Below are 24583 nucleotides of genomic sequence, written 5' to 3'. Positions count from 1 at the left end.
GCTCAATCGGATCGTTCTGAATGTGCACATACCCAACTCTGTTCACTCGTCTTCTGCGTTCACACATACGTATTCCGATGTCACACCACATGAGAATAGCTATCAGGATGAACGTGAGAGTTACATAAAGGTAAATCGTTCGGAATGTTACTTCTCCATTTTCACAGTCCATTTCCGTGATTTTTCTACAGGTACACAACTGGCAAGTTTCATTGGGCGATGCTTCTATCCAAACTTCCGAAAGTTTTGGCAAAAGAAACTCCTTGCAATCACAACTTCCGTTGCCTTTTACTCCAATGTATTCTATTTTCGACACCAAACTTGCAGATTTCATAACGTCATCTGAACAACTGCAGATGCAGTTTTGTGTTGAAAGGTTAACTTGACCCATGCGAAAAAAATGCCAAACGTATAAATAAAATGACAACAAAAATGTAGCCGTTGTCATCAGGCCAACAAAATTGACTCCAAGTTTCATATTCAATGCATTTAATATTTTGTCCAGACAATATTTTTGAAATTGAGAAAAAGGTAAAGTAGATTGATTTATCTTTCTTATAAACTTGAAGTTCGAATCTGATAAATACCACAGCTGTTTTGTATTATGACTAACAAAGATAAAGAAACTGACCACCACCCATGTTATCGGAACTAGATGGTAGTAGTTAAGTCTGGTTTAAAAGTAAGATACTGAGAATTTTGTTGATTTATGATTTTGGCGATAATATGAATCATTGTGATAATTTTCACTGCACAATTTCGAAATAGCTTTGAAGGTAACTAGAATGCGAATAAATACGTACATACGAAATAAAAAAGATACCTCGAAACAAAAGATACTACGAAACAAAAGATATACAAATAAATCTTGAACTAAAATTTATTCACATGCATAAAATACTTTTAGCGTTCACTAAAATTACATAACCCACATAGGACAATATTTTTTTTATAAAATTCGTACTTATAACGCGTTTATACAAATAATCTTTTAAGGTAAAATCAAATTTCATTACTCTTTGACTAAATTTTTACATAAAATGTTTATTAAGTGATCCCGCTAATATCTAATAACATGTTCAAATATCTTTCAAGGCGAAATGAAATTTTATAACTCAAGGGTTATGAAATTTCGTTTTCTCCAATTACAGAATTGATACTGTTATTTTCACTCCAATGAGTAAAAACAATTCAAAGTCAAAAAGTAAAAATGATATTTCTAAAAAGTTATTTTTTATTGTGAATCTGATTATTCCCCCCCCCCCACTTTATACAGTTATCGACACAATGAATGGAATCACTTATTTTAAGAAATTGTAATACTGGAGATCCAAAAAATTGATAATATTTTGTTTCTGTAAATGAAAACTTAGTAATTAAATTTGTTTAATACAGCGCATTGATTTTAATAGATACCGTGGCAAACAACCACCATTCTTTTTTTTTCTTGCTTAAAAAACTTATGATTGCCATTTTATTGCTTTGTCCATAGAAATTAAAAACTCATTTCAATTTTACTGATAAAATAGAATGCTGTTAAAAACTTATTCTATAACATTCAACACTAGAACGATTCATATTTTTTACCTACCTAGAACAAAAAATGCAGTCATTTTGACTACCCTAAGAAAATAAGCATAAATATTTGAGTTTTAATTCAAATATCATAATAAATAGCTAGAGCCAGTTATTTGTTAATAATTTTAACGTTATGCAGTATGTTTAATGGTATTTTTTGTATGTAAAAAAAAAAATTCAACAAAAATTTTGACGTAAAACTGTTTTATACCATAGTAGATATTTACACATAGTTTGAAATAAAAGTTACTGACGAAAATTTCTTATCATTTTCCACGAATAAGTTTCAGTCATAACGATCCTGTTTGTTTTGTGACGGCGATTTTTAGATTTTAAGTTAATAAAAGATTTTTTTCAAATAGACTCAAGGAGATTTTTAGGATTTTAAAAATATTCATAGTTCGTATGGTGCTGAAGATGCAGACATTTTTTTTTTCAGTTTACTTATATAATAATAGTTTTTTGGTCCTGTCATAAAATATTTAAAAAAAATAAATGAATAAAACTTGCAAGGTAAGTGATAGTCCGCTAATTTAGCTGGATTGTGACAGTAATTCAAATTCTTTTTGCCCATAAAGAGTAAACAAGTTTTTAGGCCGTAAAAAGATATCGGTTGGAACATTTGTGTTTTACAAAGGAACGTAAGGACATTTTCAAACAAGATAGGGTTTTAAGTTCCACAGCCACAATAATAAATTTCATAATCTTTTTTCCGATGTATTGAATATTTTTTTTAAATTTTTAATGGCAAGAGCTGCTTATTGAATTTTGAGATTTTTCACTGGTTTAAAAAAGAAATTAGAATGTTTCACAAAATGTTTTCCTTTACCTCGGTTTGTATGACAAGTCATTTCTAAGCGAACTCATATTTCGTAGCGATCTTAATAGAAACAATTGACAATGATGTAAGCAAATACGAGGGGTTGGAAAGCAGCAGGATGAATATTTAATCTGAAGAAGAAAAATAAACGTAGAGTGCGGATCTAGTTATTTTGACCTCAAATGGTCGTTTTAGGTAAATCATCATTTTATGCACTTATTATATAGTTTAATAAAATTTTACTGAAGTGCTTTCGATTTAAAAAGTTAGTCACCGAACTAGAAGGACTTAAATATATAAATATAAATTGGAACAATAAAAGAGAAAGTTCTAAAAACCATTGCTTTCAAGTCAATTGAAACGAAGTAAATAATTCTATTTAATCTGGAACGTGTATTCGATATTTATAGCATAGGGGGATTTTTCGGAAGAATTAAAAATTTATTACGAAAGTGGTGCAGGAGTTCTTTTTAGAAAATAAAATTGTTTTCTCTTTTTCAGTCCATATGAACGAAGGAGATTTGAAATTTTTATTTTAATTTTATAAATTTTTTTCTTTTGACAGATGGATACTTTTATTCCGAGCATTTAGACAGATGGATACATTATTCCGAGCATTAATGTTCGTTCATTGAAAGAACTTTTTATAGTAATCCTTCTTCTCTTTCAGCATATTTCTAGCCATGACTTTCTCAAATCATCTCATTTGTTGAAATTACACATTTACAGAGTATGAAATTCAGCAGTGAGTAATTTTTCGTTACTGAAACAAAATGAACCGTTATTGTTATTTGCATACACAAAAATTATTTTTTCCCAAAATGTATGCTCCCAAATCGTTTCATTTTAATATTACGTAAGTTTCCCTGTTTTTATTCTAATAGAAATGTCGAATGTATATTATATTTTCATTAACTGTATAATTTATTATTTTATTTGTTTTAACTTTAAAAAAAGTTTTCCTTTGTTCAAAAAAATAAATTTTGTCCAGTGTTAGTTTTTATAATCATTAACCTATGCACGTATTTTCGTCTTGATATTGAATAGAATTCCCTGTTCTTATACAAGAGTTCTTATACTGTATAAATTTTTTTTCAATCTCTTGAAATAATTTTTCATTGTATTCAACACCGAAGAATCTCTATTCTGCATTTGAATTTTTTTTTGTATTTTACTTTCATAATCATTTTACGAATCTTTTTTTTCTTCTTCCCTTTTAATGTTGATGTCAGTTTAGATTTCATGTTCTTATACAAAGGCGATTGTTCCATGCATTTTTATCTTCAGTTTTATGCGAGAAACTATATCTTCATTTTTAGAATAATTTGTAAACATTTTTTGATCTTAACCAATGAAGTGAGGTCAAACTACTATCAGATAATAATTCGTCCAAATAGACATTTACTTTCATGACCGTGAATCTGAGTTCAACTCTCGCGGAGAGCGCATCTTCTGACACTCCGATGATTGACTCGAATGCTGAAAGCGGTGATGCAGATACTGATTTGAAATTATCAATGGAGGAAAATGGAGAGGGAAGTAGCGTTCATAAAATTACCAGAAATCATGACGTTAGTGAACGGCCCACTTCAGTACGTTTAGAATCTGTGTTGGAATACACCAGCCGAATCAAAGCTTTTCTCGGTCTTGAAGATGAAGAAACGGATACAAACGCAGCTCACGATTCAACCAAGGATGTTAAAGTTAAATCTAATTCTACCAATGAGCAAAATTCCGAAAAGATTGATGTATCACCCACTGAAGAATCACTCATGGATGAAGAAAATTCCCATCCGCAGTCTGAAATTTTACCCCCCTACTACAATGAAATAAATTATCCGAATTTAACTCCTCAACCATTGCCTGATATAATAGGATTTCAGCCTGATTCTTTGGAAGAAGCCGAACGTGAACAGTTTCCCGATATATTGGAACAAGGCAAAAATTTCGAAATTGTAAAACCTGTCACTGAAGGCGAAGTGAATGACCCTTCTGCCAGCTCTGACAGCAATCAAGATATCGATGAATCGAAAGTCGTTTTAACTCACCTTCAAAATGAAGAAATTTCTTTTGCAGAAGCTAAAAGTGACATAAATGCAGCTATCGACGAACATAAAACTATAAATGACCATTCGAAAAGTGAAAAGGAAAAAGTCATCTCTCAAAGCAATGATAACACACCTTCTAAATCGGATGCAAAATCTGAAGAAGAAAGCGACGTACCGGATTTGGAACAAAACCTCGATCGTGTGAGTGATAAATTGGAAGAAACTCAAAATGAAGAAAATTCGGATGATGAGAATCCCTACCAAATAACACATATCGAAGAAGGTTTGAGGCAGGCAGAGAAACGTTTGAAATCTACACTTGGTCTAGAAACAGACGAACAGCAAGCAGCGTCCAAAGACGTTGTTCAGCAGGTTGATTCCAGTGACTCAAATGTCTCTGTAGGTTTGAAAAGAAGAAGCAAGTTAAGCATGGAAGATATTCGAAGATTGAGCACCGAGGTGGTAAACACTGTGTTGCAAACTGCTGGTGATGAAGTCAAAGTGATTTTGCAACATCGTGACTCAACCGTAGGCGAAGACAAAACACCTTCGAGTATAAATGATGTCGAATCACCAAATGATACTGAAATAATTGCAGCTGTCCCAGACAAAGAGGTGGAAAGTGGTGGAAAAGGTGTGGTGGATCACATCAACCCATTAGAAGAAATCTGTTTGGCGGACATTCCCGAGGAAGAATCTCTGCAAACATTCTCGAACATTTCTTCCCAGAATGTTACCACATCCATAGCTATGAAGGATATACCGGTTGGCTCTAAACATAGCATAGATCGCATAGAGGTGATGGATGAAATAGATTTCGACACACAATGCGGATTTGGTCCATTTAAGCCACAATGCATTCAATCCTATGCCACAGCAAATGTTTATGTAATTTTGTACTCAATTATAGGGATATTACATGGATCTTACTATACGTACCTTGTCGGAGTTTTAACAACATTGGAAAAACGATTCGAATTCAAAAGCAAGACTAGTGGATTTATTATGATGTTGGACGAATTGACGCCTCTTTTTTTGGGTGTGCTGGTAGGCCATTTCGGCGGAAGAGCACACAGGCCCCGACTGTTGAGTTTCGGCATGTTCTTGTCAGCTTTCTGTTGTTTTGCATCCGCCTTGCCCTATTTCCTGTATGGAACAGCCACTCACTTAAGCTCAATCGGGAGTGTGCACAATAATACAAGTACAGAAATGTGCAATGGTGACGTTCGAATGGAACACTGCGATGAGGATGATCGGCCACCGACATTAACGGCTATTCTGTTGCTAATGTTGGGGAGTTTCTTAAAAGGATTTGGGAATTTGGCTTATTATGCGATTGGATTAGCTTATCTTGACGATAATGCCAAAAAGAGAAATACGCCTCTTTATTTTGGTAAGTAACATTTTGTAGGTGACGAAAATTAGCTTGAAAAAATTTAATTTTTATTTATTTTTTAAAACACTTGATATAATACTAGGAAAATTCGAATCACTGCGAAATTTGTAATTAGTTTTTGCAAACTAAGTCAATACAATATTCCTTTCCTGAAAATGAATTAGTAAATTTAACAATTTCTTCTAAATTTTTCAAGGGTATTGAAAGCTTAACAAAGATTGGTCGTACAACTCTAAGCACTTTCTAATGTTTCTTCTTTTCAAGTGTCATGCAATTGCAAATCTCTACAATCAATTACTTTAAATTTTTCTTTATGTTTATACCGGTTGTTTTAAACATAATTGACGTTTTTAAAGATCGAAGAATTTATAAAAGTGCGTTTTGCTGCCTTCTGCTCTAGAAACGAAATGCGTATTCTTACAAAATTTTGAGCAACGATAAATAAGTTCGTTAACAGGCGGTGTTGCTACTAATGAAAAAGCAACAAGCAATGTTTTTAAAACTATCACTATTCGCAGGAACAACATTTTGAAATCTTGGGACAAATATTCTGGTACAAATAGACTATGTAAACTATGTTAATTTTAAGACAGATGCCTTAGAAAATAATTGAATTGAGTTGATATAAAATGAAGCAAAGAAATATTGTTTCACGGTTTCTACAGTGAACGATGTCCTTATTTAATAAACTTTTGATATCGAAAATTTGTAAGAATAATTAACTTATCATTTTCAACTCATTCAACTTATTTATTTTTAATTAATATATAAAATGATGATGCATTTAAGTTTTTTGTATAGTGTAGGACATTTTTATAGGGGATTTCTTCGCGTTTTAGTCATGAAACAAAGACTCAAGTAGTAAGACATATATTTGACGTAGAAAGAGTTCAAAAGTTACTTTGAATTGAATTTATTACCTTCATTGAGATTAAAACCAATCAGTCACAGGAGTTTTGTCTAGAACGAAAAATTTATAAAATTGTGCCAAGTATTGTCTAACATATTATTGTTCTACTTTTGAACTTTTTAATATTCTTCATTCTTTTAATTTTCAGAAAATGCCAAAATTTATTCAAAAAATTGAGATGTACTCAATGAGAGATTTATGTAGTTAAATGTTTATATGTCAAGCAGATTTTTTTATCTATTTTTATCTTAATTAAGGTAAATGTTTAATCAACTATATTTTATAAAGAAAAAAATTTGGGGTCAAAATTAAACAATTTTGTCTTGAAACCATGTCACTTATTCATTATTTAAATTAAAATAAAAACAATTTGTGTATAAAATTTATTACTGGATAAGTTTCAGATAAATATTCATGTCATTTTTTTAATCTGCAATTATGCGCTTTGCGTTCTCTCTTATAAATAGATGAAGTGAAACTTCTACATTCGAAGTAAATATAAACATAAGTAAAGAAATAAAGAATAAAGTTTTAAAAATATGACACGCGTATAATATAAACACACGTTTGTATGAATAAACAAACGTCATTTATACACGCTTCTTCAAAAATGAACACTCTTCTTTGATACTTTCATTTTGAAGCTACATTTTAATAATAAGCACATATATTTGATGACCTCACATTATGAATACACATCTTTGAAACACACATTTGAACGCACAAATTTGATACACATTTATATATTTCTTAATGTATAACACAAATATATTTTTATCTGATCCACACAAATTGAACATAAATATTTGACCCACCCATTTTAACACATTCTCTTTTTAAAGGATTCACATATTTATGTCTTCTGTGAAAAAATGTATGGTCGGAACTACTAGAATAAAGTAACGTGTTTCTAGCACACATAAACACCAAAAAACTCGGAAATTTTTACTGAAGTGCTTCGGTAATGATATTGGTAAAATTAACTAAAAAATATGGATTTATAGCACGTGATAAATTTTTGATAAATGTGGTAAAATTGGGTAATTTTATATTTATACCATAGCATAAAAACCATTCTTACGATTAAATTTACTTTGCTCTTTTTACTAAATGTGTGGTAATAAGAATTAAAATTTTTAAAGACCGGAATTTCCAGGAATCAGATTACATAGGAACAGGAAAAATCACGAAATGAATGATTTGAATACCGCATGTTTTGATTTTATTAACCAGAATTATGATTTCTTTTATCAGAAATCTTAGTGCCTTACTGTGCGGTTATTTCACTTACAGAATTTTTTTCTCAGTGTTCACTTTTTGAAAATAATACGTATTTGATCCACATATTTTTAAAAAGGAATGCACATATTTGATCTATTGCTATTTAATCAAACTATTTCGATCGTCTAGAATAGACAAGAATTTTGTGTTTATCTAAACATTTTCTTTATTTAAAATAGAATTAAGAAAAAGCAATTTAACTTCATAATATTTTTTTACTATTCTGACACAACAAGTGAACGCTTAACGACCAGATGTTTATTTATCTTATTATTTTTGATTCATGGTGTTTTTTAGTATCATCCTATAAACAGAAAATATAAACATTTTGTGAATGCTTGAAAATATCCTATGGCAGAAATGGTGATGCAATGATCATTGCAATGATTTTCAAAGTATTTTATATCTTTTGCAGCTGTTGCATTCGCCCTTCGCTTATTGGGTCCAATGGTAGGATTTCTAATGTCATCAGCATTCTTAAAGTACTATGAAAATCCATTCGGTAAGTTTATGAGAAGCAAATACATATTTAATTTCATTTATTTTTAGATTTGATTCTTAATTACTTTCTCTATAACAGCTAACTTTAAGCTTCAGTGGCTCAGGGGACAGAACGTTCGTCTTCCAATGAGGTGATTCAGGTTCGAATCCCAGCAATGGTCGATATGAACTCTGCTACTGGCTTGTACCAATCACAATGCTGTCGTATCATAAAAAATATCTTCAGTAGGACAAAGACCATGGCTTAAAAAATTCTTTTGTCAGGCGCGCCGTAGGAAGTTTTCGTCTCCACGTAACACGAATGGGGGTTAATTCAATAAAAACTCGGTTTGTCTCATTACTTGACCCACACGTTTTCTTGTTCAAAATGATTAAGGGTAAGGAACCCAAAAATAAGTTGGCTGTTCAAACCCGGCTATAAAAGAAAACATTTTTTTTTTAAATTACTTAACAGATGTAAAATTCTGTTTCGAGGTTCCTTTTCTTTGACTTCTTAGACATTAACAGGAAAATTTATTACGTTACATGATTATCTTCTGGTGTCTTTTTCGCCAATTTTCTATAGATTGCTATCCGTTACTTTTTCATTACTTTTTGGCACTCTGTTTACTTATCGTAATTTTAGTATTATAAAAGGTGAAAAGTAAATATTTAGAATAATTAAAAGGAATAAATGAATACGTGGATACAGAAGAACCCGTCTGAAAGCAAAAAAAAAAAAAAAAAAAAAATATGACTCTGGATGTGACTTCATTATTCAATAAAAATCTTCTAGTTTTTTTCATCGTAATCTTTTGAAAGCATTATATATACTTATTAACATTTTCTCGCGTAATGGAGGGAACCCGGGCAGCTTATTTGCTATCCATCGGTATTTAACAACTTGATCTCTTTTTTGGTGATTTTTCTTTTGGATGTAATGGGTAGCGATTATAATGTAAGATTTCATTTATTTTAAAATCTGTTAATTGAACTAAAAATAAGTCAAGAGTTAAGTCTTCTTTTATTTTATTTATTTATTTTTAAGAAAAGGTCAAAGAGTTGAATCATTATGAGTCATTAAACACCACTTGATTGGAAAGTCGCTCCTGGGAAGAATACCATTCTTCATTCTGCCTGGAAATGTATCCTGTCATGCAGGTACTGATTTGAACCCCCCCCCCTCCGTTTCACAGTTACTCTTCTTACTCCTCTCGTCTACCGTGATTTTATAGAATTTGTTTTCACTATTTATTATTATTTTTTCAATTTTTTATTGGCAATGTTAGTTTTTTTAAATTCAAATCTGCTCTGGTTTCATCATTCTCATGTAAGTTGGTCTTGATCAAAGACATCTATGTTGAGCACACGAAACTTGTCGACTTTTCCCACCTTAAAAATATTAGAAGATAATGGAGTTTTTCCATTTCAATATTATGATAAATGATAACATGAGAGCAGCAGTGACTCGTGGAATAAAGCGCTAACTCCCCAATGAGGGGAACTAGGTTCGAGTCTCAGTGATGACAGATCGATTCGAATTCTGCTCCCGGCTCGCACCGACCACTTTACTGACATAAAATATCCTCAATATTAGCTAACTCATGGTTTAGAATCCTGTACCCACGGTTACCATCGGGCTAACCGTGGGAAGTTTTCGGGATTTTCCAATTTCTCACGCAGAATGCTTTGTCCCAATGCTTGATCCAGGAGTTCCTTGTCTACTGCACTGGGTCCGAAATGACAAGGCTATGGATTAGAAAATGGATTGCCATAAAAAGTTGTTAAACGTCGCTCATAAAATAACAATAAAAGAAGATGAGGTGATGTTGCCCCCAAAATGTTCATGTTACAAACAACTTTTTAAACTTTCAGAGACTCCTGACTTTGGTCCTGATGATCCCCGTTGGATTGGGGGTTGGTGGATGGGCTTTGTGTTGCAAGGTTTCCTACTTCTGATATTTGCCGGACCCATGGCTCTCTTCCCGAGACGTCTTCCGGATCATTTACTCCATGAAATAGAACACAACACTAACAGTATGTTCGATGGTAAGTAAAGCGATTTTTTGTATACCTATTAGAACATATTAAATGAAGAATAATAAAACTTTTCAATAGCGAAAATTTTCTTTATTTCGTATTCATTTCCTTAAAAAAAATAATAATAAAATAAAATAGTTTTAGAGGCACTCACAAATAATAACAGCTGGAAAATATTTCTGTTTGTTTGAATTGTAAATTCCGAATAAGGATTTTGAACGTTAAAAATATTATTCAAATTATACGATTGTATCTCATCAATCGCGTATCATTTGGGTTATATTTTAAAACATGTACAACTTATTCTTAATTTATAAAACACTCCTTCCTTAATTCCAAAAGAACTTTCTTTTAAAAACATTTTGAAAGAAAAATCATTGAAATATGACTCAAACAAAACTTCTCGCGTGCATCGCAGGATAGAAAATGCTATACATATATTTTCTAAAAAAAGTTTTGACTACAATTTCTCATGATTTTGCTCAAACTTTTATCCCTCGGACAGCATGTATGTAATGTAACATTTAATTGTGCAATGCGCAATATTACCCCTAATAACTTAAGCAAAGGGGTTTTCCTGAACTAAGTTTCAAAGGGGTGACTAATTAATTAGAGCAAACAATGCTTTTAAGTTATGACTCAAATACACATTTTCTCCCCATAAATTTTTCCCGATGAATTCGAATTGTTACTGGCCCTCAAAATATAGAATATAAAATAGCTGAAAAGTTTAAAATATGATCCCTATAGGTTAGTCAGGAAAGTGATCAAATATTTAGGGTCCTAAATGTTTATTTCATTTGTCATATCTCGCATTTTTTTTATGCCTATCGCAAACTTTTGTCATACAATTATAGAAATGGTTCCAAAGATAATTTCCTGCAAATAATTATTTACAATTAATTATTATTTTATTCTTTTATTTAATACAAGTCGAAAGCTTTTGAGCTTTAGGGTACACACATTTAAACTGAGTCGTTTTAAATAACTAAGTACTAATTTGAAGACAAATAGATTCTGAGTATTAAAATTTCAATAAAATCATATTTTTAAACTTGCATTTTCTAAGGAACTATTTAACCGATTTCATTCAAATTTTTTATTTTATCTTTCTAAATTACACATTTTAATTGGAGGGAAAAATTTCAATACTTTACTATTCAAACACCTTTGGAGCATGAGTAATTGTAGGAATAAAAAATTCAAAATAAATATTAAAATTGATTTATGTATCTTTGCGGGCAAACTTGCTTTACAATTAAGTGCAAAAATATTTTGAGTTCTCTTGAAAAGTTCCACAAGTATCGCGAACTACACAAAATCAAAGTTTCGCTGATCTTCTGACTAAACTATTGGGATTATATTTTCTAAACATCTCTTACTCACATTGTTAAAAAAAATCAAATATGTCTTCAGAAAAAAAAACATGTTTATTCAGAGAAAGTACTTTTTTGAGCCGTAAATTAAAATATCGCGGTCATTGTTAATAATGATTCAGTTAATGTGATAATTCGCAATAACTAATATTCAATTTCTTAGTTGTTCTTATCAATCGGTAGTTAGTATTATAAATAATCGAAAAATCATATCAACTGTAACACACATGCTATTATAAGCTCAAATGGTACAAAGTAAATAATGCAATGCAAATGAGTTACGTTGAACAGCCCAACCCTGGATTTCTCCCTATTTAAATACTTCACGCCGAATACCTATCTAATATAGCTGCCACAGTTTACTAAATGAATAGTTTGAAAAAAATAAACTTTACTGAATATTTTAAATTTAAATTTCTTTTTCCAGATTGCGGTTTTTTCTGAGAACTCACTCAGTGATCTCCAAAGAATGAAAAGAATTAAAACAACCCTCTGTACAAGCATGTCCATAAAAGCAACTTCTTTTTTTTTTTGTTACTTTATATTGAATTGCATTTTCCTCGACTGGAACAATAATTTTCATTTATCTATTTATTTACATGTTACCGTTAAAGTGTAGAAAACAGTACAACAGATTGTGTGCAGATTAACTAAGGAGATAGGTTAAAATGTCAAAAAATTCCTTCATTTCTCAAATAAAAAAAGTAATTTGCACGCTACCTACTAAGTACTTATTTAAGCGATAAATTAACAGAATGTTACCTATTTATTGTTCGCTATCTTCAAAAAAAAACTCATCAAGTTTTTGCTTTTGCAATCACTTGAGTTTTCAAATTAATTCTGAAATTTATTTGATGTGTCTTGAATCAACGCATTGATTGATAGAATGAATTGATGGATTGATTGATCCTTTTACTAACTATAATATACAGAGAATTAAACGGTTTAAAATATTAGTACAATTAACATAGTGACATTTATTTGCTTTTCTAAATCCAAAAAATAAAGTCAATCATTACAATCAACGAATGAGGTGATAGAATGAGAACTTTCAAGCTTTAACGATACGGAATGCGCACAGAATGAAATTTGCGGTAAACACTTAAATCCGCACTTTAACGGATTAACTCAGCAGATTAGATAGGCAATGAGCATATAAACGACTTTCGAGCTTCAGCGGTAACAACGCAATAAATATTTTTTTATGAAAAATCGCTTCAGATTGTGTTTTTGTGTTTATTATAGGACTCGGTGATTCACTAAAAAGATTGGCAAGGAATCCATTATATATGCTGATTGGATTAAACGCTGTTTTCACAGTGTATGGCAATTTTGGCTATTATATTATGTTACCCAAGTACATGGAAAATCAATTTCGATTGTCGGCATCCAGTGCAAGCTTATTCGCAGGTATGTTTTATACATATTGATCATGCAGGGTGTTTCGAAATTATCTATACAACTTTGAAGCTTTGTAAAATCTAATATAATACGTGTATTAGAAAGTTTAAAGTGAAGAAAGGGCATGTTTGTGCTATTCAGGGTAATTTAGTACTGCGGTTACAAACTTGCGTGAAAAGGGTACATCCTAGAAATAATAAAATATTGCCTAACAATCCATGAGCAAAAATGACATCTCACACCGCTAAGGGTGTCTTCCTGGAATGATACGTTTGACCTGGAATGAAATGTTGCTTTAATGCAGTGTTCCCCAACCTTTTGATAACAGCGGACCTGTCAACATTTGATAATTTCACCGCGGCCCGCTGGGAGAGGGGGGGGACGTTGATTGTTTATATTTTAGATTATTTTGATCCATTAATTTAAATTTAATTGTATCTAAACATGCCTTCAAAATAAAATATAGTTACACCAAAAAATATATATAAAGTGATTTAACATTTTAACTTACTAGATCGTTAAATCAATGAGAACCCTGAGCTTGTTTCTTTGCAATGAGACGGTTCCATCTGGGGGTAATCGGAGACAATGATCCCCAAAGTGTCTTGCTTATGTCCAGTTTATTCCGTTGCTTTGTTTTGGTTGCTGTTACTGCTAAAATTTTAATGGAACACAGATACTTCTAATTTGGGGTATAGACCTAAGAATTTAAATTCAGTTTCAATGAAATGGGCAGTCCGGTACCATTTGATCCACGGACCGGGGGTTGGGGAACGCTGCTTTAATGTATCTAAAGTACTTTAATTTTATGTTGATCTATTTTTTCTAGCATTATTTGTATGAAATGATTTGGTGACCAACTTGGCGAGCTTGACAAATTGACCTCCAAATCTCTAAATTACGCGAAATACCTCTTTTTGAAACTATTTGAATGCAATTTTCTCAATGACTACAGCAAAATGCAAGCTTGCATAAAATTCAGACATGTATTCATGTATGACTGGATTTTCTCTAAGATTCAATCTTAATGTGTTTCTGGTGTATATATATATATATACAGGGTGGTCCTAAAATATATGTCAAAAATGTAAAGGTAGGTAGAGGGGACTTAAATAAGCAATAAGCATATTTCGTATAGGACTGTGTGTGCGGAAATGCCGCCTTGAGCCGGTAGGGAGCGCTGATGACTGCGGTGCATGACAGCGCTTGCTAGCTGGATTCCCGCACGGATCTCAAACAGCATGCATCGTTTCACCAATGTGTAGCTTGCCAACTTGCATTTCATGTATGGGGCTGCCCAAGGAAACGAATTAGCTGCTCAGAGGATGTACTGGGAACGTCAGAAATCACCTGGATGCTGTCTACGGCCAGCATTGGATAGGACGGGGTGGTCCATTTCCCTGGCCACCGTGTTCTCCTGATTTAACCTGCTTGGATTTTTTCTTTTGGGGTCATATTAAAAGTCTGGTGTACGAGAGTCCCATCAAGAAGATCTTGTTTCCCGCTTGTCTGTTGCTACTTTACATGTGCTCGACATGCCTAACGTCTTTTCTAATGTACGCCGATCCATGCGCCTTCGCTGTGAATCTTGTATCGATGTTGGTAGCTGCTCTTTCGAGCACCTCTTTTAAACTGTTGATGAATTTTTATTTTCTTTTGTCTTTACTTGTCTTTTCAGATTCCTCTGATTCATACTGCTTTACAAGCTAGTGCTTTAATGTGCCATTACCGCACACACATTCCTATCCGAAATATGCTTATTTATGTCCCCTCTACCTACCTTTACATTTTTTAACTATATTTTAGGAACACCCTATATATATATATATATATATATATATATATATATATATATATATATATATATATATATATATATATATATATATATATATATATATATATATATATATATATATATATATATATATATATATATATATATATATATATATATATATATATATATATATATATATATATACAGTCGGATTTCTATTCAACGAACTTCTCTTTTTCCATTTTGCAATTTTATTCTAGGAACCAAGAATGTTTTTGAAATTTCTTCATAAAATAACTTCCAAATAGCGAACCGAATTTTCGATTTAACGAACTTTTCTTTGATACCCATTTTCCCTATTTCCCAAAATATTTCAGAACATTTCAAATTTGTTAACGCATATCATGGGGGAAATGACCTTAATTTGATTTTCGAAGCCACTTAACTTTTAGAGAAAGCAGTAAAATTCCTTTCCCTTTTCATTTGCACTTCAAACGAAAAACTCAGACAAAATTTATAACGGATTTTATCAATAGCAATTATACTTAAGAACGCGTGTGGTAATGAATGTTTAAAATTACTTTTATAATAAATGCGGCTAAAATCTTATACATAAATTGAGATTTCTTTAAGTTGAAAATGCATGTGGCATGATAGTGTAACACTGGATAATGTTTTGCTCTGTTCTTCATTTCCATACAGTTTTCTTTTATGGTTAAGACTTAAGAATGAAGATATTCAAAATGAAGATAAAACAAAGGAAAATTATAGACATATGAAAAAAAGGGGGGGGGGAATAATAATTAAAAAAATAACAAGCAACTAATTAAAAAAGAAGAGGATAAATATATATATTTCTTTTTTTAAAAACCGAAAGAAAAAAAGAAAGATATAATCTTTTCATTAGCCCACACGACTATATCCGCAAAAAAGAGTGCTTTCTGATATTGGATCAATATAGCTGAAGCAAAATATATTAATACAATAGTGTTAGGGCACTCAAAAAATTTTTTTACAAAAATTACAGCAAATAAAATAGAACCCAATAAGTAAAAATAACACGTAAAAACAGAAAAGAAAATAAAAGAAAAGAAAAAACAGAATAAAACGAAAACAATAACTATAAAGCGAGTAGCGAAATCAGATGTACTTGCATGAACGGGAAATTTTTCAAGAATGATTTAAAAATATTTTCGCTACAAGATTGCCAGATTACAAAATATGAAAACAAAAGCGCAAATTGAGTGTAACTGGAGGGGCTTTGTTTTAAAGTGCTGTTCTTACTGCATTGCTGAAGTGATTTGTTATGCTGTGCATTGATTTGTTAGTTACCAAGGATGGGCGCGAAATGGATGTGCGCAAGGTATTATTATACTGGATAATTTAAAAAAGTTGACCATAAATAATTTTAGAAAATAAATATTTATTTAAGAAAAAATATAAAATAGAAAAGAGAAACATAAGTTGCCTGTTTTGCAAATAATTTTAGCCACGGATTTGCCCATGAAAAATTATACATATTAACAAAGAAATAGTGTGTATATATATATATATATATATATATATATATATATATATATATATATATATATATATATATATATATATATATATATATATATATATATATATATATATATATATATATATATATATATATAATAAATAAATACAAGAAAGCACTAAGAAAGTTAAGAAAAACAATAAGTTTCATTTATTGCGCTTAAGCTGTAAGTAAACAGCACTCATTAGATAAGTTCAAAATGAAGAATAAAACAAAGAAAAATTATAGACATATGAAAAAAAGGGGGTGGGAAATAATAAGTAAAAAAATAACAATCAACATTTTATTTAAAAAAAAAAGAAAAAAAAATTAAATGTTAATTAAAAAACCGGAAAAAAAAAGATATAATCTTTTCGTGTGGGCTGAAGAAAAGATTATATCTTTTTTTTTCCGGTTTTTTAATTAACATTTCATTTTTTTTTTTTTTAATAAAATGTTGTTTGTTATTTTTTTACTTATTATTTCCCATCCCCTTTTTTTCATATGTCTATAATTTTTCTTTGTTTTATTCTGTTATATATATATATATATATATATATATTCTGCTTTGTTATATATATATATATATATATATATATATATATATATATATATAATAAATAAATAAATACAAGAAAACACTAAGAAAGTTAGGAAAAACAATAAGTAACATTTATTGCGCTTAAGCTGCAAGTAAACAGCACTCATTAGATAAGTTCAAAATGAAGAATAAAACAAAGAAAAATTATAGACATATGAAAAAAAGGGGGTGGGAAATAATAAGTAAAAAAAAAAAAAAACAACAAACAATATTTTATTTAAAAAAAAAAAAAAAAAAAAAGTGAAATGTTAATTAAAAAACCGGAAAAAAAGCCGGAAAAAAAAAGATATAATCTTTTCTTCAGCCCACACGATTATATCCGCAAAACAGAGTGCTTTCTGATATTGTATCAATAAAGCCAAAGCAAAATATATTAATACAATAGTGTGAGGAGCACTCAAAAAATTTTTTTTTTTTTTATAAAATAACTACGTAAAAATAGATCATAAAAAGTAAATATAACATGTAAAAACAGATAATAAAATAAAATAAAAAGAAAAAATAAAATAAAAATAAAAAACATAAAAAGGGGGGACTATAAAGCGAGTAGCAAAATCATAACAACTTACATGGACAGTTATTTTTCAAGAATGATTTAAAAATGTTTTCGCAGAAAGATTGCCAGATTACAAAATATGAAAACAAAAGATGAAAACAAAAGCGCAAATTGAGTGTAACAAAAGGGTTCTAAAGTGTCGTTCTTACTGCACTGCTGAAGTGATTTGTTATTCTGAGTTTTGATTTGTTAGTTACCAAGGATGGGCCCGAAATGGATGTGCACAAGGTAATATTATACTGGATAATTTTAAAAATTGATCATAAATAGTTTTAGAAGATAGATGTTTATTTAAGAAAAATATAAAATAGAAAAGATAAAATTTTTTCTTTGATAATTTAAATAATTTTTCTATGTACTAATCCATATCGTGCAAATCCGCGGCTAAAATTATTTACAAAGCAGGCAATTTATGTTTCTCTTTTCTATTTTATATTTTTTCTTAAATAAACATCTATCTTCTAAAACTATTTATGATCAATTTTTAAAATTATCCAGTATAATATTACCTTGTGCACATCCATTTCGGGCCCATCCTTGGTAACTAACAAATCAAAACTCAGAATAACAAATCACTTCAGCAGTGCAGTAAGAACGACACTTTAGAACCCTTTTGTTACACTCAATTTGCGCTTTTGTTTTCATCTTTTGTTTTCATATTTTGTAATCTGGCAATCTTTCTGCGAAAACATTTTTAAATCATTCTTGAAAAATAACTGTCCATGTAAGTTGTTATGATTTTGCTACTCGCTTTATAGTCCCCCCTTTTTATGTTTTTTATTTTTATTTTATTTTTTCTTTTTATTTTATTTTATTATCTGTTTTTACATGTTATATTTACTTTTTATGATCTATTTTTACGTAGTTATTTTATAAAAAAAAAAAAATTTTTTGAGTGCTCCTCACACTATTGTATTAATATATTTTGCTTTGGCTTTATTGATACAATATCAGAAAGCACTCTGTTTTGCGGATATAATCGTGTGGGCTGAAGAAAAGATTATATCTTTTTTTTTCCGGCTTTTTTTCCGGTTTTTTAATTAACATTTCACTTTTTTTTTTTTTTTAAATAAAATATTGTTTGTTTTTTTTTTTTTTTTTACTTATTATTTCCCACCCCCTTTTTTTCATATGTCTATAATTTTTCTTTGTTTTATTCTTCATTTTGAACTTATATATATATATATATATATATATATATATATATATATATATATGTATGTATATAGAAGATATATCAATTTTGCTTTGGATAGAACTGGTTTTAAGTTTCTAAGTATGTGCAAAAACGTTTTGTTTCGCTTATATAGTTCCAGATACAAGGCAAAAAGTGAATTTAACATTAATTGTTTCAAACTCCTCGACCGCTTTCATGATTTTTCATGATTTCCCCCTCTATATTTTTAGGGTCTAGAATTTAAACACATCGAAAAAAAGGGCATATTTATTTAGTGAAAATGTGTTTTAGTCTTTGATTTTGTAAATTAAGATATTATCTGCTCAAATTAATCAGCTTATTTAAGGAAAGTCCTTTAATTAGAATGCATCTGTGAAAATCCGATCGCTGAAGTTATTGCTATAGGTGTTTTTTGCAATTTTACAAACTAATTATGTAAAATAAATTAAAAAATCTTTTTTTTCAAAATATTACAACGCTGTATTAAGTATTGTATCACATTTTAAGTTAATTGTAATTATTCTATTTTTAAACTGATGTTTCTTGTTTACTTTTACCAAAATAGGTCCACCAGGTATAGCGGCCCTGATGTGCTCTTGTATAATCGGAGGTTATTTAATATGGAAGTTCAAGCCGACAGCCAAATTTCTGTCTGGGGGTCTTGTGACACTGGAATTGATTTCAACTATTGGTTACCTCATACTCATGATTCCGGGCTGCGAAAAGATCGAAATGACACATTTTGGATTTGGTGAGGAAGGGTAAGATAGAAAGCTCTCCGCGAAAGTTGTTTTTTGAAGCTCTGTCTCCAAGGAAAATGAAAAAAAGCCATAGTTTAAGCGCTTTATAATTCAAACAGTGCGATGATTTTAAACTATATATATATAATCTTGCCATGAAGAAAATTATCTGGGCTTTAGAACAGGCAAATAAATTAAATATTTTAAAGGTTATTAAACTTTTTTTTTAAAAAATCGCCAATTTGGCGACATTTTTTTACCTAGATCAGTGGTTCCTGAACTTTTTTGTCTGGTAGACCCCTTGTCATGTTTTTCGGTTCTGGGTCGACCCCCTGCTTACCTGATATTGTTTTTTCTTTGTAAATTCATCAACTTCTAATGTATTTTTGACAGCTGGTATAGAGCTACTCACTGTGAAAGATTTAAATTTCTAACTGTAGTGAAGTGTAGTGCGAAAAACTTAAGAAAAAAACACATGTTAATTTTATACATTTTTTAATTAAATTCAAACTAGTTTAATTACTAATTTAATTTAATTAATATGTAAATGGAATAAAATAGCGCACTATAAAACCCGTACTCCGTTACTTATATTATAATTGCGGAAATAACTTTGTATACAAAACCGAAGTAGTGTATTGTCGGTTTGCTTATTAGGTTTTCACGTAAAAACTGAGAAACAAATCTCCCGTATCTTGTGCGCAGATAAAGTTGGAGGTCTAGCTACCTAAAGAGTTGACACACTTGCTAGGCTACAATTTATCGCTGAAAAATACCTTTCTGTTGCAAAACAGAACCTTACACGCAGAGAAAATATAAACGTATCCAGGCGGAGCTACAGGCAACTGCTAGTTTATAATAATTCAGTTTCGTATATCAGAAAATAATCCTAACAACTTAAATTTTAATAAAATTTTTACTTCATAGCTACTTTTATAAATTATGTAGAATGTAGATAGATACATGTCTTTATATTATAAGGTAGTATAATGTAAGTAAATAGGTACTATCAATGTATGTTGATTATTCCATTCATGAAGTGCCTAAATAGAAAGTCATGATCTGCTTATATGAGATCCACTATCCTTGACCCCCATTTTCATTTAATGGACCCCCAATTTTTTTTCACTTGACATGGACCCCTTGTAAGGTTGTCGTCGACCCCTGGGGGTCGATGTAGACCACTTTGGGAATCACTGACCTAGATGAATATTATCGAAATCACTGCCTTATTCTCAATTTTTGTAGTGCAGCATTGGAGTAAGTTCTCAAATATTAAAAAATTAGACCACAACGCTTTTCCTTTTCACAAAACTGTGGTTTTTCTCCACATTGAGGTTTTTCTCCACTTTCAAAATAAGCGTAGACACAGCGCTGGCTTTAGATATAGGCTAAAATTGACCTAACAGTCATGAGTAACTTTTTACGCACTCACAGCAGTTATAAAAATAGTATTTTATTCACAAAAAAGCATCATTTCATATTACGACGGAGCCTTCAAAAAACAGCCTTTGCATAATTCTTCCAAAAAGAATCTGTTCATCAATTTTAATTGTAACCTTCTTACAAAAATATCGCACTTTTTGAAACTATTTTTTCCCTTTATAATTTTACCTCGTGCTTAGGGACATGGGAATTAAATTTCTTCATCTTTAGTGATCTTTCCTCTTTTTTGTTCTGCATTGGTCAATGCTAGCTTACCAGGCTCACAGTGTGCAAAACATCTTAACATCCTGATTTAATGATCGTATTTTCGCGTAGTATGACTTAACCGTTTGTATGCTAATGTTCCAAAAATGAAACATGAACATTAAGTTCCCGTTTCCATAATTATTTGATTTTAAATGAATTTTAGAAGTTTGATATCATTTGTAAGGCTTTCATCTTGCTTATAATATAATTTACCTAATTTCAATACGATTACAATACTTACAAGCTCTTAAATATATAATATAACCTGGAATCAGATGCAAAATTTTATTTTAAAGTCATAATATTAGTTTAAAAACTATTGTTCCATTTAGAAACAATGGCGTTTCAAGATTTCTGTATTTAGATTTCAAGTAATGCATTTAACTCAATTGATATTATGACACTTATTCAAGATAAATAATGATGTTTGAAGATAAAAAAGGCTTAATGTTTGTGTTTTGATTCAACTTCTTTGGACATGAATTCGCAGATGGCTGATAACAGAATACTTAGAAAGTAGGAAGATCTGTACTCTTCATACTCAGTGTCTCTCCCTTTTGTTGAAATTCGAACTATTGAAAAGTAATTCTTTCTGATAAGGGGGTAGTTTCAGGGAGCTTTTTTGAGCTATTGACAATGAATAGAATTCAAATTTAACATCAAAGGGGATTCTGTCGTTTTGTTTCCAGCAATGGTATTGTATAGATTATGGCTATTGATATTTTTTCCTTTTTGATTCTTGGGATTTATTTTACTTTCGTGATAAATTTGTAGTTACAGAGGGAATTAAGGAAAAGTGAATATTTTATTTGTTTTATTGACAAATTCTGATGCTCCATGTCTAATAGATGCATAACAGTACAAAAAACAATGGCCTTGTTAGAAGATTTTCTGATGGAATTTGGAGATTCAGATTTGGGGGATATAGATATTTGTGAGCTAGGGCCTGATGAACCAGGAGTTTTAATCTTTGCAGAAAACATCAATAAAAACAACTAAAAATCTGTTCCATGTCTGAAGAATATTGTTTTTAACGGTAATATTGGAGAAGAGGAAATCTAGTCGTTGAGTGAAGCGCAAATAAAAATCGAAAGCCCAATTCTAAAATCAAATAACAAAGTTAAATTTCATGAGCCAACTCAATTGAAAAAGCTGGTAGCATATTTGTACAAATGTCACGAGCACGCTTGACGTATTTTAAAATATATTCCAGGAGAATATTTCGTCAATATGTATATAATCAAAAAAATAAAAAATGCTTTTGTTTCAGGGGGATTTGGATTCTTGATCCTTAAAAAACAGGTGGGAGGGGGGGGGGTAGCCACAATCTTGATAATAGGGTCACCAAAGTTTAATCAAGATAGCAGTTGAAAATTTAGAGCCCCTTTATGTTAGTTTTACTTTTTTCATATTTCATCATCGAGGGAAGTTGCGTATTTTTAAATTGTGTTTTTATTTTTTAATCATGCTTAAATTGCGCTTTCTCTCGATTTTAAGAGTCAAAAGTTTGAATTTCTCAACAAAAAAAAGAGCTTATTTTTTCAAAGAAAGTGCGTTTTTGCATGTGATTGACTTTATGTTTATTATTGCGTAACATTATGTTTTTGCATTTGATTAATTAATTTCATTGCATTATCGATATATTGTATATTAATTATAGCCCTAAAAACATTAACTATTGAATCACAGTACGTGCTCAATTATTCGATCAAAATGTGCTCACTTTTTTTTTGTCTACAGTATTGTTTTCATTTGGCGAGGTATTGCTCTAAATGACGTTTAACTGGACAGATACATTTTTACTTCAAATTAACAACATTATGAGTAAAACATTTTCGTTTTCTCATGTTTTCCTTCCCGCAGAACAGATAAGTAAAAAGTAGACTGTTATGACCAACCAACCTCGCGCAAAAACTCGTGAACAGATGAACATTGAGATTACTTTTTTCTTCTTTGGCATCAACTCTTACAAATCACTTTAATAATATATATATATAGGTTCAAATTGAAGATGAAATAAAGAAAAATTACAGACGTATGAAAAAAAGGGGGGGGGATAATAAAAATAACAAACAACAGGGGGAACAAAGGATAAAAAAATTTTTAAAAAATCCGGAAATTAAAAGATATAATCTTTTCATCAGCTCACACGACTACATCCGCAAAAAAGAGCACTTTCTGATATTGTATCAATATAGTCAAAGCAAAATATATTAATACAATAGTGTGAGGAGCACTCAAAAATTTTTTTTACAAAAATTACAACAAATGAAATAGAACACAAAAAGTAAAAATAACACGTAAAAACAGAAAATTAAATAAAATAAAAAGAAAAAACAGAATAAAACATAGATGAAGTATAAGTTTCATCTATAAAGCGAGTAAAAAAAAATTTTGAGTGCTCCTCACACTATTGTAATAATATATTTGGCTATATTGATACAATATCAGAAAGTGCTCTTTTTTGCGGATGTAATCGTGTGGGCTGATGAAAAGATTATATCTTTTATTTTAGGGATTTTTTAAAAAAAAATATTATCCTTTTTTTCCCCTGTTGTTTGTTATTTTTATTGCCCCCCTTTTTTTTTTCTTCATGTGTCTGTAATTTTCCTTTGTTTTATCTTCAATTTGAACCTATCTAATGAGTTCTGTTTACTTGCAGCTTATGGGCAATAAATGATACTTATTTTTCCCTTCTTAATTTTCTTCGAGTCTTTTGTAATTATTTATTTTGTTATATATATATATATATATATATATATATATATATATATATATATATATATATATATATATATATATATATATATATATATATATATATATATATATATATATATATATATATATATATATATATATATAACACAAAAAGGATAAAATAAAAACGGGGAAAACGAAGAAGAAAATTATAAGATAGAATTAATTCAGGAAATGGGCTCCAAAGAAAAAGCTAACTAACATTTATTTCTCCTGATAGTTTGATTCTGGATGATGTATGCAACCTGAATTGCAGTTGTTCAACTGTCTCCTTCACACCCGTCTGCGGGTCAGATGGCAAATCTTATTTTTCTCCATGTTACGCAGGATGTAGCTCCCAGAAAGATCAGGTAATCATTATAACGACGTTATTTTAATGACAGCAAGAGCTTACTTACTCCAAT

At 30.2% G+C, this 24583-nt stretch overlaps 1 protein-coding gene across 1 annotated transcript in view; it reads left to right on the top strand.

Annotated features, from left to right (window-relative positions):
• Positions 1 to 3785: 3785 nt before the first annotated feature.
• The window catches only part of LOC107442140 (solute carrier organic anion transporter family member 2A1), a 46664-nt gene continuing 25866 nt past the window's right edge, over positions 3786 to 24583 (top strand). Inside the window, exons 1-6 of the mRNA XM_016055612.4 lie at positions 3786 to 5839; positions 8449 to 8535; positions 10389 to 10562; positions 13175 to 13339; positions 19553 to 19748; positions 24400 to 24529. Of these exons, the coding sequence (XP_015911098.3) occupies positions 3808 to 5839; positions 8449 to 8535; positions 10389 to 10562; positions 13175 to 13339; positions 19553 to 19748; positions 24400 to 24529 (2784 nt within the window). The 5' untranslated portion in view covers positions 3786 to 3807. The remainder of the gene's footprint in view (positions 5840 to 8448; positions 8536 to 10388; positions 10563 to 13174; positions 13340 to 19552; positions 19749 to 24399; positions 24530 to 24583) is intronic.

The sequence above is a fragment of the Parasteatoda tepidariorum genome, chromosome 10, assembly GCF_982258835.1.
Source record: "Parasteatoda tepidariorum strain Cologne lab strain chromosome 10, Ptep-v5.0, whole genome shotgun sequence".
Classification (NCBI taxonomy): domain Eukaryota; kingdom Metazoa; phylum Arthropoda; class Arachnida; order Araneae; family Theridiidae; genus Parasteatoda; species Parasteatoda tepidariorum.
The sequence above is the reverse complement of the archived record's forward strand: the minus strand, read 5'-3'. Positions and strand labels throughout refer to the sequence as shown.